Source organism: Thunnus albacares, chromosome 20 (assembly GCF_914725855.1).
Source record: "Thunnus albacares chromosome 20, fThuAlb1.1, whole genome shotgun sequence".
Taxonomy (NCBI): Eukaryota; Metazoa; Chordata; class Actinopteri; order Scombriformes; family Scombridae; genus Thunnus; species Thunnus albacares.
This window is the reverse complement of record NC_058125.1, coordinates 18,604,757-18,618,655: the sequence shown is the minus strand read 5'-3', so window position 1 is coordinate 18,618,655 and position 13,899 is coordinate 18,604,757. Positions and strand designations below refer to the sequence as shown.

The 13,899-nt window shown below is 40.1% G+C and overlaps 2 protein-coding genes across 3 annotated transcripts in view; one reads left to right on the top strand and one right to left on the bottom strand.

Annotated features, from left to right (window-relative positions):
* Positions 1 to 414: 414 nt before the first annotated feature.
* On the top strand, positions 415 to 12,925 carry sncgb (synuclein, gamma b (breast cancer-specific protein 1)). 2 transcript variants are annotated; one of them, XM_044338255.1, is made up of 6 exons: positions 415 to 2,240; positions 6,385 to 6,426; positions 7,142 to 7,269; positions 8,167 to 8,184; positions 9,584 to 9,625; positions 11,989 to 12,925. In XM_044338255.1, the coding sequence occupies exons 1-6, from the start codon at positions 2,120 to 2,122 to the stop codon at positions 11,995 to 11,997; spliced, it is 360 nt and encodes a 119-aa protein (XP_044194190.1). In that variant the 5' UTR covers positions 415 to 2,119; the 3' UTR covers positions 11,998 to 12,925. The 2 variants fall into 2 exon arrangements, with proteins under 2 accessions (XP_044194190.1, XP_044194191.1); XM_044338256.1 differs by lacking the exon at positions 8,167 to 8,184 and having other exon boundaries at positions 1,352 to 2,240.
* glud1b (glutamate dehydrogenase 1b) overlaps positions 8,209 to 13,899 on the bottom strand; it is a 71,403-nt gene continuing 65,712 nt past the window's right edge. The window contains exon 12 of the mRNA XM_044338253.1: positions 8,209 to 8,235. Within this exon, the coding sequence (XP_044194188.1) occupies positions 8,224 to 8,235 (12 nt within the window). The 3' untranslated portion in view covers positions 8,209 to 8,223. The remainder of the gene's footprint in view (positions 8,236 to 13,899) is intronic.

Below are 13,899 nucleotides of genomic sequence, written 5' to 3'. Positions count from 1 at the left end.
GAACGCAGCCCTCCCCCCAATTCCAGCATTCAAAAAGGTGTGTGTGTTGGGGGGGGGGGGGCACTTCAACCTATCTTCTGATGAGGTATACTGGCACCTTAAGCATTCATTTGGAGTTGTCAATCAAACTAAATCCACTTTTCACTCTGCTTTGAGCTCTATTTTGAGAAAAATGAGAAAAGCTAGATGCTTCATTGTGTTCAACATAGTCATTAACATTTGTCTGCTGTTTTGTGCTTAAAGGGGATGTATCATACACATTCTCAGGTCTATATTTAAATTCTGGGGCTCTACTGGAATATCTTTGCATGATTTACAGTTTTAAAAAAACTCCTTATTTAACTTAAACTGGTCCTTTATGCAGCCCCTCAGTTCAGCCTCTGTCTGAAACAGGCCATTTTGGCTCCTGTCTCTTTAAGGCCGTCCTCCTAATGAGCCCACTTTGTTCTGATTGGTTAGAGCCAAGAAGCTTCTGTTGGCTCCAGAGGCTAGAGGTGAGGGGAACTGCAGAGTCAGGTGATAAGTATTTGTGGTTTCATCAGTATGAGTGATCCCTTTCACATTGCACCTCATCATTGGACCCACTTTAATTTAGAAATATTGATTAGTGCAGCTTTAAATCAAATTAGGATTTAAGATTTGACTAGAAGTTGACCGTTTACTTTACATACTTGATACTTGACTTGAGACTTGAAAGAAAATACATATAAGCACTGAAAGGACTTGTTCTCAGGTATTTTAACACTAACACAGGTGTTCAAATTTGGTGTCAGTTTAATGGTCACCATTTAGAAACCTGACAGACTTTCATCTTTATTTTCCTTCACAAGCCCAGAAAAACTGAAAAAAAGTCCATGTGAGTGATGATTTTACAGCTTACAAGTTGTCCATTTAATGCTTGAATAGTCCTTTTACATAGAGACAGCCTTCATTTCAACCACCATGCTGACATCATGCTGCGTCATGATGTCATATTTCTTGTGGCCACAGGGGGCAGTGTGATCCTGAAATGTCAAAGACCCATAAAACGAGACAAGCTCCTCTCTGCAACAATAAACCAGCCTTTCATATATCAGTGTGTCCAAAATATATCCTCCCTCACCTTTGCTCAGGTGCATGGACCAAGGGCAAAAAAATATAATGATGCACCAGCTGTTGTATATATGTCCCCATTTTGTGGAGTTAACACAATAGGAAAGAAAAATGGAGCTGTTGCCATATCAAAATCATCCACCGAATTGCTGTGCTGCTGAGTCGGCATGTCTGGGAGGAATGGGATGAAGGAAGAGGAGGAGGAGGAGGAGGAGGAGGTGGTGGTGGGGGGTGGTGGTGGGGGGGTGCAGTTGTGACTCATTCAGGTTGAGATGACAAAGCAGTTTCTCTCCTCACACAGTAATGAAAATGGCTGCAGGGACTGTCGTTGTCTCTCCCAAATAATTCAGTTGAATGAGGCATGATATTACAATGAATAAATAAAAATGTGATATTAAGTAGCCTACAGTGAGAAATACTCAGAATCAGAAAAGGGAATTATATCTTTGCAAGCTGTGTGGTGTGATTACAGACGACGTGACAAAAATCTCTCAAGGCATATGATGTAAAAAAAAAAACTGCTTCCTTTCCACCATAGTGTTGAAGCCCTGCTGGTTATGTAACAGCGCTCACAAGCTCAGCTTCCAAAAAGGTGTGTCCAGAGCAGCGTGCCAATCACAATATGCAAACGGAGCAGAGGCTGCACCGAGCATGAGTGAGAGCCATCAGGAGAAAGATGGATGATGGGATGGAGTGGTGTTTGAGGGGCGGGGCTGCAGCACGACTTAAAAATGCTGCAGCATCCGGCTGTCTCTCCTCCTCCTCCTCCTCTCTCCATCTCGTGCATACCGGCTGCTTCCTCCCCCCTCTTTCTCTCAGTCTGCCTGCTGTAGCCCTGCTGTGCGGTCCTCTCAGCTCTCTGTTGTAGCACCGAAGGGAGGAGGAGCCACCAGCACACTCACACAGCCGCACACTTGGGCATCTCACATCATCTCCTTTGCACGCTCACTGTAAGCACCAGCCAGCCAGCCAGCCAGCCAGCCAGGCCCGTTTGGAGCAGGGGAGCCCAGCCGTCTCGTCGCCCAAGATGGATGTACTGATGAAGGGGTTCTCTATGGCCAAGGAGGGAGTGGTGGCCGCCGCAGAAAAGACCAAAGCTGGAATGGAGGAGGCAGCAGCCAAGACCAAGGAAGGGGTGATGTATGTAGGTATGTAACCTCCTGTCTGTGGAGCTGCACTGACTTATGGGGAAAAAAGGAAGAAAGTTGGTTAGTTTAGGTGAGATGCATTCTTTTTCTTTCTTTTTTTTTTTTTTTTTGGTGTGTGTGTGTGTGTGAGTGTGTGGTTACATCATGTCTTTTTTCCAGGGCTGTGAGGTGGGGTCCCATGGGTGTCCATGTCTGGGACACTTGTGAGAAGTGAGGAACAGAGGGAGGAGGAGGAGGAGGAAGAGGAGGAAGAAAGGAAGGAGGGGATGGAGTGAGCGTTGGCAGGATACTGCTGCAGGACTGGTGCAGGGCAGAGGGTGGGGGTCTATCAGAGTGAGAGATAGACAGACTGGGGGGTGATAGATGGAGAGGGAGATAAAAAAAGAAGTTGTAATTGGCTGTAACTGGTGGAGGACTGGTCTGTCTCATGGTGGAAAAAAAAGATAATTAAAGAGAAAGAAAAAAGGAAAGGAGTGAAGAGGGGCACTGCAGGATGGTGCTTTTTTTCATCTTTCCTATTTTATTCACGTTCAGTTTTTTGTGGAGCAGTTTGCAAAGGGATGTCTGGTTATAGACTCAATGCAGCAGTGTAGTAGAGGGGGAAAAAAACTCATTTTACCTGCCATTTTTAAATTTACAGAACAGAGATGACCTACATTTAACAGGCTGCCATAAATATTTTGTGAGATGAATTCATAAATTAATAAATATATATAGACTGGGAATTTTAAATAAAAAATACACATGTATATCTTTTTAAGTGTAATTGGTTGGTGGTTGTTCAGATTTGTTCCTTCAGATACTTACTATACTCATGCTATATTACATTAGCTTAAACAGTGACTGCGTCACATCTCAAGGTTACCCCAAGTACCAGGCTTTTGGGCCTTCTGCAAGAGGAGGGGAGGGGGTGCAAAATTTTGGAGGGTGGGAGAGGAGTGGAAATCTTCGTCATCATCTGCGGTCCATCCATTCAGCAGCTCTGACTGACAGCTCTGAAACTGCTCCTGGCAGTTTCAAATCTTAATCATGATGATGAAAATGAAAATGAAAAGATGTAACTGTCTGCGTGCCAGACTCAATGTCACAACGTGAAGGAGGGGGGAGGGAGGTGAGGTGTACGGGGCAAGGATCACTTGAGCACTGCAGCAATTTGCTCTCCATCAACCCTCCCTCCACCCTCCACACCATCCTTGTGTAGATGCAAGAGTGTGAGTGCGTTTTTGGCGTTGCAGCAGCAGGATTTGCCTGCCAGTGCGTGCTGCTTTGATGACTAACCACCTTCATCCCCCCACAGCTCTTAAACCCCCCTCCTCCTGCCCACCCGCACCCCCCACCTTCCCCACCCCAGGGAAGGATGGAAGGATAGAGGGATGCAAGTGGAAAGACAGAGAGGAAAAAGAGGGAGGGAGAAGGGAGGGGTGTTATGTCAGAAAAAGCCTCTAGTCTCGTGGCTCCTGTATGAACAGATGGACGGTTGAAAAGAGAGAGAGAGATAGGTGACATGTAGTGATGGAGGGATGATGGAGGTGGAGAGAAGAGGGAGAGGATGGAAAATGAAACCTTGATGTTCCACAGAGTACAGCCTAGTGACAGGTTAAGGGTAGGGGGATGAGGTGGGTGGAGGACGTAAAAGTGAACTGAGAGACAGAGAGAAAGGGAAGAGGGAAAGAAAATGCAAATGCAGATCAGTAAGGGAGGAAAGGAAGATGTAGAGAGAGAACCAGAGAGGAGAGAGGAGATGTGATCACTGAAGTGAAGAGGGTCGATGGCTCAGATAAACCATTGTATCTGCCTGCAGCAGAGTGCAAACGGCAGCATGTGAATGTGGGTACACAGTATCAAGGTCTGCATGGCCGCTTTCATGCAGGCCAAACCTGTGCAGACAGACAGACAGACAGACAGACAGTCAGACAGACAGATAGACAGATAGATAGATAGACAGATAGACAGATAGACAGATAGACAGATAGACAGATAGACAGATAGATAGCGGGACACTGAACACAAGCAGCCACAAAGAACTCCTAAAAGTCTGATATTTCTTTGAGGAACTCATCAATAATATGCAAGAAAAAGATTCTAGATGCTGATTTTCAACAATATGAAAATATGGCTTTAATCATTTTGCCAGAGAAAGATTTGTATGAAAAGCTTAGTTGTCTCTCTTCTTTAATAATGATCAAAATCTAGCAGCTATACATTTTTTTTTGTCCTGTAATCATCTTTCCACCCCTTATTAATTATATCGAATAATTCGCTTATCTTGCCTCGCGCAGAGGTTTTCATACAAGGCCTGAACTTGTTGAACTTGCTCTCCTGCACAGGTTTCTTTTGCATAGGTAGTAAGTGTGTCTGTGTATATGGAATGTGAATGTCTCGATGTATATCTTATATATATTTTTATTGCTACAAACGAATGAAAAATATCGCTATTGATAGAAGTTTTCGTTAAATATATGGGTGATATCCGAGCCTCCATCTCATCAGGACTGCTACAGCACAAATCCTTGTCTGGAAAAATTGACTTAAGCCACTTCTTTGTGCATCTAATACATTATTTCATAATAGGAAAAAGCCTTCACACACTCTAATCTGTGCAATATTCATTTATTGCAGCAAGCTTTTGAACAGGATTATTTATTATCAGGATTATTTCAAAAATTCCTCTTTTGTTCTTGTTCTTATGCTCAGCTGCTTCTGTCCAAAAAAATCATTTGATCATTAAAAAGGAAGTTCTATCAGAAGTTAATCACTCTTTCTTAAATACAGCGTGTTCTATGTGATGATGACAGACAGATATAGATATTCACACAGTGCATTGACACTCGGGGGAGGGGGGGGGGGGCTCCCTCTGTTGACTGAGAGAAAGAAGCTGTGTCATTGCAGCGTGAGTGTGTGTTGGGCTGTACTGCAGCACTGCTCAGTAGTCAGGCACGTGGCTCATGTAGCACAGGGAGCGTGCAGAGAGATGGAGGTAAGCAGGAGATGGAGAGAGGACGGATGTATGCAGGATACTGTAAAAGGCATCATCTGCGTTTGTGTGAAAGTACAAAGAGAGGACAGTCTCTGTGCTCTAATTCTATTCTATTAATCTGCACATTTATTCTCATCTTTCTCCTTCCTTTCATTTCTACCTTCTTTTAGTTTTACCTTTCGTCTTTTACAGCAGATATTTCTCTCGTTCTATCCCTGGCAGATTATATAACTACAATTTAATCTGCTTAGGATCATACTGTAATGAGCACAGGGCTGGTAGAGCAGAGAGGGATACACAGAGAGGAGCTGCTGATCATTAGATGTTTTCCGATAAAAATATCTATAAAACACAGACTCTAAGCCAGCCGAGCTTCATAGAACGCTTAAACACCAAAGACTGAGTTCTCAAGGTTAAAAGGGAAAGATAATAGAACATTTAACCACTCACACAGGCAAAAAAAAGGACCAGGAAGCAGCCAGGGAAGGACATCAGTCACACTGAAAGGACATTAGTAAAAGTAGCTCTTTAAATGTATTTTTAGAAAGAGGAATGGATACTGCTGACCTAACGCTCTCAGGAAGGTTGTCTCACAGTCTAGTGGGAGCAACAACAAACACAAAATACTGAACGTTATCACTCAATTTTAACATTAGAGATGTTTCTCTGACTGGAAATTTAACATAATATAAAAATATGGGAATGTAAACATGTGTTTATACAAAACGTGTTAAAGCCATGACCAACATTACATTGATATTACATTGATGCAATCATTGTCAAAAAGGAAACCGTGAAACCGTTTAATTATAAGGATATAACTGTGATGTGATTACACGTTTACTACTTTGTCTTCTCATTATTATAACATGAATAAATAGATGCATAATCTCATCAGGATCATGGTTCGATTCATGGATCAATAAAATCATGGACATTTCAGGCTCGCATCCTTATTCGCCCTCACTGATACTGATTAAAAGACAAAAATAAATACTGTCAGAATAAAAAATAAATGCACAAAAAATATAACATAAAAGTAATAAAAATATGCATGATACAATTATCATCTGCTATAAAGTAGTAAAGCAGTAAAAACATTGACAGCTTCATTTTAACCGTGTACTGTACTTGAATGTGATTGTGATATCCTTCTTTGATTCTCAGGCAGTAAGACAAAGGAGGGAGTTGTGTCATCAGTAAACACAGGTAAGAAAAGCTGTGTGTGTGTGTGTGTGTGTGTGTGTGTGTGCGCATGTGTATTCCTCAGATTATGGGGACGTAAATCTGTTTATGTAGTTGTAGGGACTCGCCTCCCTTATGGGGACAAAAAGCATGTCCCCTTAACATAAATCATTCATTTTAGGGTGAAGACTTGGTTTAACGTTAAGGTAAGTTTAGCTTATGTTAAGGTTAGGGTAAAGGTTGTAGAAAAATATTGTTGGACTGGAAGTCAACAACAAGCCCCAAAGCATCTCTATAGCTCAAAGACCTCATGATGTTCTTAAACCTGGAGAAAATTAAGTACATCTGGAAAATTTGAGTCTGTTTGGGGCTCTATGATTAATTACATAGTTAAATTAAAGACTCTACAGGACCAATGAAGCACTCACCATAGATACACACTCTGTCAATACATGACTTAACCACTATGTTAAGAAGGAGGAGGACAAACATGTAAGAAATGAGTCCTTAATGTATTTCATTGTTCAGTTAAATGAATAAATAGATAATACAAAGGTTAGGGTAAGGGTTAAGGATAGGCATATGGTGGTTATGGTTTAGGTTTGGATAAGACTCCAAGAAATTAATGTAAGTCAATGTAATGTCCTCTGAAGTGATGGAAACACGATTGTGTGTGAGTGTGCGTGTGTGTGTGTGTGTGTCAATTTCACTATTAACCCTCCTCCACTCTGTGCCCCAGTGGCCAACAGGACTGTGGATCAGGCCAACATCGTTGGAGACGCAGCAGCTGCTGGGGCTACTGAAGCATCACAGGCAGCCGTGGAGGGTGTTGAGAACGTCGCCGCGTCATCCGGGCTCATCAACCAGGTCGGTTACTGTGCAAATTCTGGGTCACATCAACAGTTTCCAGAAGGTTTGAGCTTTTTCAAACCTGCTTTAGCACCTTTGGACTATAGACAACACCTCAGAACAAGGAAAGAAACACTCCTGCAGGTGTAGGAGTGCTTATATACCAAAGCTGCACTCCAAACGCCAAAAAAACCACACAATTTTTAGGGAGGAGAAGAGTTTTGTGAGAGAGAGCGAACCAAATATTTGAACTATATCTGATGTCATACTGCTACAAGCTCAGACAATCCTGAGGACACTCACAGGTCCAGAAGTAAGATTCAGCCTGAAACTGATACTGACTAATCTTTTGTAGACAGCTGGTTTGAGGCCAGCCACTAGATAGAGCTCTTTCTCCATATCCAACACATCAGAGCGCTGCAGTGATACTAAACATGCAATGTTGTATGAAATTACTATCCTTTTTACTCTTATTTTATTTAAATGTTTTTCATACATTTATCTATTATAGATAAATGGATTAGGGTTGCATGTATATTGTATGAATTTTGTTCCAGGGTTCAAACTATCTATTAGAGTTCTTGAAATTTTTACCTAAAGATATTTGTTTAATTTAATATGTGACTTAAAGTTTACAAAACTTAACACTGACCTGATAATCAGACTGAATTACCATTATTACCATAGTTATTACCATTCTCCTTGAATCACTGTGTGATTCAGGGGTCTGGAACCAGGCTAGTTTTGTGTCTTTCATGCATGTCTCTCTAATAGTTTTTCTGTGTCTGTGTTGCTTCTTTTGTTGTAATATCGTGGCAATGCTTCTGTCCTGTGTATTGTTGCTGTGTTGTGTTGCTGTTGTTCTTACCTTTTCTTGTTTATGTTGTTTGTGTCTCATCTGTGTTCCCCTGATAGGAGGAGCCTGTATACGAGGTGCCTGTTGGACATGGCTGTGGGGGAGGGGGGGGGGGGTCATAGGTCATCCTAGGGTGGGATGGGGTGAAGTAGGAGACAGTGAGGGGATGTTCTGCATGCTATATGCACCAAGTTACCCATGTATTAAGTAGTAGAGACACCTCTAAATCCAATCTGATAAAACCTGCAATAAATCTGACTTTTTGAGCAGAATCTTTATGTTCAAAGGATATCCTCACTATTTTTTCATGTCGGTCTTAAAACAATATCAGGTGCCCAAATGAACACTGGAATAAGTTCTTGTTTGTCCTCCTGTTCATGCTGACCATTATAATATCCCTTTTAAATGTGCTCACTATGTAAGTGATGGGGGACAAAATCAACAGTCCTCCTTCAGCTCCACTGCTGAAGCCTCATATAAGCTTTAAATTAACTTTTAAATACATTTTTTAACAAAAAGAAACTTGTGGATTTTGTCCCCCATCACTTACATTATAAGCATATTTGAAAGGGATGTTTTAATGGTCAGTATGAACAGGAGGAATGATTACAGCAGGCAAAACTAGTTTCAGTGTTCGTACGAGTGCTTGACTATTGTTTTAAGACAGACTAAAAAAAATTGTGAACCTACCCTTTAAAGGTGGGATTTATTGCAGGACTGCTGTATTGATTGTACAGGTGTAACTAATAACTCAGTGTATAGTATCTAATGGCCTGCAACAGACTGAGTGAGCATCAACAGGAGAACAGAGAAACAGAAGCCAATGTGATGCTTCCCAAATTCAAATGCAGTATTTCTAGTTTTGGATAGAAGCTTCTATCAAATAAGTATCTTTGTAAATATTTATTATTTACAAAGGTACTTTGTATTTATTCAAATAAAATAAGTTCTGACTATTGCCAACACTTCCTCCTGACATCTCAGATGCTTACTCATTCATGTGATTGAGGCTACAATGATACTAAACTTCTCCATTTCTAACCATGTAGCTCCCCTGTATAGCATTAAGTGACATACAAGCTCTCAGCCACATCTCTAGCACGTCAGATAAGTCAGTGAATATATTCATGGCATGTACCAAAATAGCTTAATGCACATCTCAGGCTGAGCGAGGCCTGTGCACCTACATGAGAGCCTTTACTTCACTCTTACACACTGTGAAGCTCTAATCAACTAACTGACCCCTTCCCCTGGAGAGTTTTATGCATGATACTTCGAGTAGAGTTTATACAGCATGGTCTTTATAGTCTTAACTGCTTTACCGAATCAGAGCTGGAGGAAAACGAAAGCTAGATAGCCATTGGTGCTTGTGGCCCTCCACCCTGCCATCACCTCATCCTGTCATCCTCTCAGAAAAGTCTACTTCACCTCTTTTTTTGTGTAATTTATTCTCACTTTTCCTCTCTCCTCATACAGGGAGAATATGGAGGAGCGGAGCAAGGTGGAGAAGGAGGAGAGGTAAGGAAACACCTTGAGGGCGGTATTGGTGCAAAGAAGATCAGTCAGATCAAATTATGTGTTACACTTTTGGCTAAGAGCAGCATGAGTAGGAATTATAGCTGCAACTAACAATTATTTTCATTATCGCTTCAGGTATTCACTTTTGTGAGACCTATACTTTCCTCCACTACATTTCTGAGGGAAATATTATATTCTTCAGTTTATCTAATGGCTGCAGTATGTGGCTGCTTGATAAATGCAATAAATTGCTTTAGATGAAAATGATTAAACAGTAGATGCAGTAGTTTAGTAGCACCACTTGGGTCAGATACAACATTGAAATAGCATTGAATCATCAATAATTTATCAATTTAAAGTATGAATCTGTGATCCAAGATCAAACCAAATCATAGCCCGCCAAACTTTAAAACACAGGAGTGGATACTACAACACCCAAAATTTAATTGACAGGTTTTTTAATACAGGAAAGCGTAAGAGACTACAACTAAATGTAAGCAGGGACATAGGCCTATATATATATATATATGTATATATATATATATATATATATATATGGTTATTATAAGCTGACAAAAACACAAAATGATTTTTTTCTATCAATTTCAAGTCAAAAGTCTCAGTTATATAAGTGAATAAGTGAAATGAAACCTATGAACATAAAGTACAGACTGTGCTTCTGAAAGGAGTGGTTTCACTTTTGATATTGAATGCAGGACTTTAAAGTGGTACTTACGATAAAACACTGGTCAAAATTGATGTAGCAAAGGACAAAATGTTTACCATATATATGTTTTTTAATATTTAGCATTCCCCAAGTTTGTACAGGAGGCTTTTTGTATTAAATTTGTGTCTCTAAGTGAAGTTGAAATAATCCTGATGCAGTGGTGGATATATATACCTTATATATAGGGTAATATTGTTCTTTTTACTCCACTACATTTATTTCTTTACTTCTGAGGCTTTAGTTACTTTACTATTTGACATATATGTTCACCTTTTATATTGTGATGCATTTGTTCCCAACAAACAATCTCATTCTCATCAAATCATTTTAATCAATAAGTGAGTTCTCAGAACAAGTGAAATAATCAACAAGTGCAGTATCCTGCTTGTTTTCAAAGCAAATCAATTGGTTTCAGGTATTTTCTAAAATCAAGACAAACAACAGGTGATTTAACAGGGATAAATGTGACATGACTGAATATACAACAACAATATACAACATTCCAGAAACTCGGACAGACAGTGGGAAGGGCCTCAGTGTGCATTACAGTTGATTTGGTGCCAACATTGTGCAGAGGTGTGATGCGTGTCTGTTAGTAGAGGTGATAAGCATCAACAATATCATGAGTAACACTCATGACTGGTGCAGCATTTCTTCAGGGTTCATCAAGTTCAATTTAAGACGTTTGAAGACCTTTTAAATGTAATTTAAACCTTGTTTCATGACCATACTGATCACAGTATGAAAGTATGATTGAAAGCCAGTAGAGAACAATATGATTTTTTCAGTACTTCCCAGCAGTGTATAACAATAATTTCTAATTATGTAATTAATTCAATTAATGCAATCTGGACCTGAATAAGCAGCAGAAAATGAATGGATGGATTAACCAATTAAAAATGGATTAATTCATTTAACATTTTGCTCATATTGATATTTGCCCATTATGAGGCGATGACTCTTCTAGCTACTGAAGTTAGCAGTAGTGGCAGAGCCTCCTATATGTGTTTGTCTTCAGCAGCACATTGCTGCCACCCTGATGAAAATGTATTTGCTCAGGTTTGAGAAGGTTGGTAACAAGACACTTTTCTCATTTTGACACGATCCTTTCTGTGTTACAAGATCCTTTTTACTTTACAAGATAGATTTGTGTTATAATGACATACTTCTCTCGTTATTACTAGATACTGAATTATTCAGTTTCTTGTAATAACAACACAACACTTTATCTTGTTATATCGCAAAACTTTCTCACTATTTCACATAATGAACATATCTCAAAACTAAATTTTCTCATTCTAACATGATAAGTTGGTAAGTTGTTATAACAAGAAACTCCCATTTGTTATTAAAACAGGAACATCCAATCAGAACCTAAAGAGAGGATATTGTAAAAAGTGAAAATGACTATTTAAGACAATTTAATACCTTTTAAGGCCTTTTTTGAGGAAACTGAATTCAATGACTTTTTAAAACCTGCAGTAAAACTTTAGTAAACTGATTTTGATGTGTAAAATCAGTGGAGTGCTCCTTTAACCTGTAATGCTGGTATTGCTACTTCTACTCAAGTAAAGGATCTAAATACTTTTTTTCATGACTGATGTATCTTTCTATCTTTATTTCCTTCCTCCTCCAGGGGTATTAGTTGTCTTAAGGACCTCCCCTCCCGTCCTCTCCAGTGGCCCCTCGCTCCCCTCGCCTCGCTGTACCAGACTCCAGATGTTCAACATATTTTTTTGTGACTTTACGGAAACCAAATCAACTAAAACAGACTCTTCCGGATGCCGCACCTCAGCCCCTATCCCCATCTCTCTGCCTCGTCACTCCCTGATGCCTCCCCTCTGTTACACCCTCTGTCACCCGTCCTCACCTCTTTTCCTCCCCTCTGATTTTTCCGCAGCCTGTAGCTTTTTCTTCCACTGCCCGTCTTTCCCTCGCCTCACCTGTGTGTTAGTGTCGTCCTGATATGAATCCTGGTGTTGTTACCGCCCCCCCACGCCTACCAACCTATAGGGAAACCTCACGCGCAAACACACACACACACACAAAAAGAGACACACCTTCATTAGGCACATGCATGCAACACACACACACAGTACATACCGCGAATGCCAGCACAGATGCACACACTGGGCAAAACATTGACAAGTACAGTTAAGCCTCTGCAGTCCACTAACAGTTACTCATTGTGTGACTGAGGCATGGTACGAGAGGGTGTGTGAGCTACTGTTTGTGTGCGTGTGTGTCCATGGGAGCTTATATATGTGTGTGCATGTATAGCTGCTGGCGTACCAAAAAAATAAAAAAAGCTCCAGAGGCTTGTGCGGGGAAGACAGATATCATTCTGTTAAGTGTGCAGTAGTTAGTTAGCTACAGTAGACTGCATGCACAGATGTGTAGAATGACTTGTGATGTGTTGTAACTATAGAGTAGCAGCTGTTCTGTGTAGCTTTGTATGGCTTAGTGTGTGTTTCGCCTCGACGTTTAGAAACAGGGTTATTAACCGGGAAGCAGTACACAGTGCTCATTTTTCTCAGCTGTTAAAGTGGCAACTTGAATTGTGTTCATGTGATGCATGAAAACGAAAAAGAGCAGTTTCTCACTTTTTTTCATAGGATTAAATATTTGTGGCAAAATAAGCAAAGATCAAAGGTAAAAATAGAAGAAAGAAAATCATCAGTTATAAATTAATATATAATATAAATAAGAGTTTAAAGTGAAGAATTGTTGTTTTGATTAGGTAAGATTGACATGGGAATCTCCCAGGAATCATAAGCAAACAACCAGATTGTGATTCTTAAATTGTTAAATTCTAGTTCATGGACATCCCTGTTCCCAACCCAGCCCAGTTTAAAGCTGTGTCAAGACCACAAACAAATGTTGCTCTAACTTTGGGAGAAAATATTGTGTTCATGTATGGAGGACCTCATCACTTATAGTATTTAAGAAGCCGATTATTGTCTTCAACTCCACAGGAGCACTGTTCAAACCTTATTCTAACTTCTAGTGGAGATCCCAAACTTTCCAAATATGTCAGGGGAAAAAGTTTCAACTTGTTCAGAGTTGGGAAAAGCTGTGGAGTAAGATTTTTTTTTCAATCTTAAAGCAACTTGAGACAAAATTAAAGGAGAAAACTGGGTTTTATGGGGTAAAGAAAAAAGGTTTTCGGGGATTTAAAATGTTAAAATCAGAAGTAATGTGGCATTTATTGCACAACTAAACTCAATTCAAGGAGGAATTATGAGTAGCTGATGATGATCACCTCTTGTTATCGTGTAGTTGCTTTTTAGTGAAACTGGTTTGCATGTCATCGAGAGAAACCAGCAGTCTGGACATAAGTCAGTTAGTTTATTCAGATTTCTGTGATAAAAAAAACATTAATTCAGTGAGGGAATCAGTCCGCTAAGACATCAGAGTGAAGGTTTATCATAGATCAGCTTTATGTGTCGCTCTGTGTACAGCTTGAATTCTGGGATATGTACTGTAGTTGTTTTAGGGTAGTTTTTATTTCACACAAACTAGTCTGGCTATTCTCCCGCCCACCAAC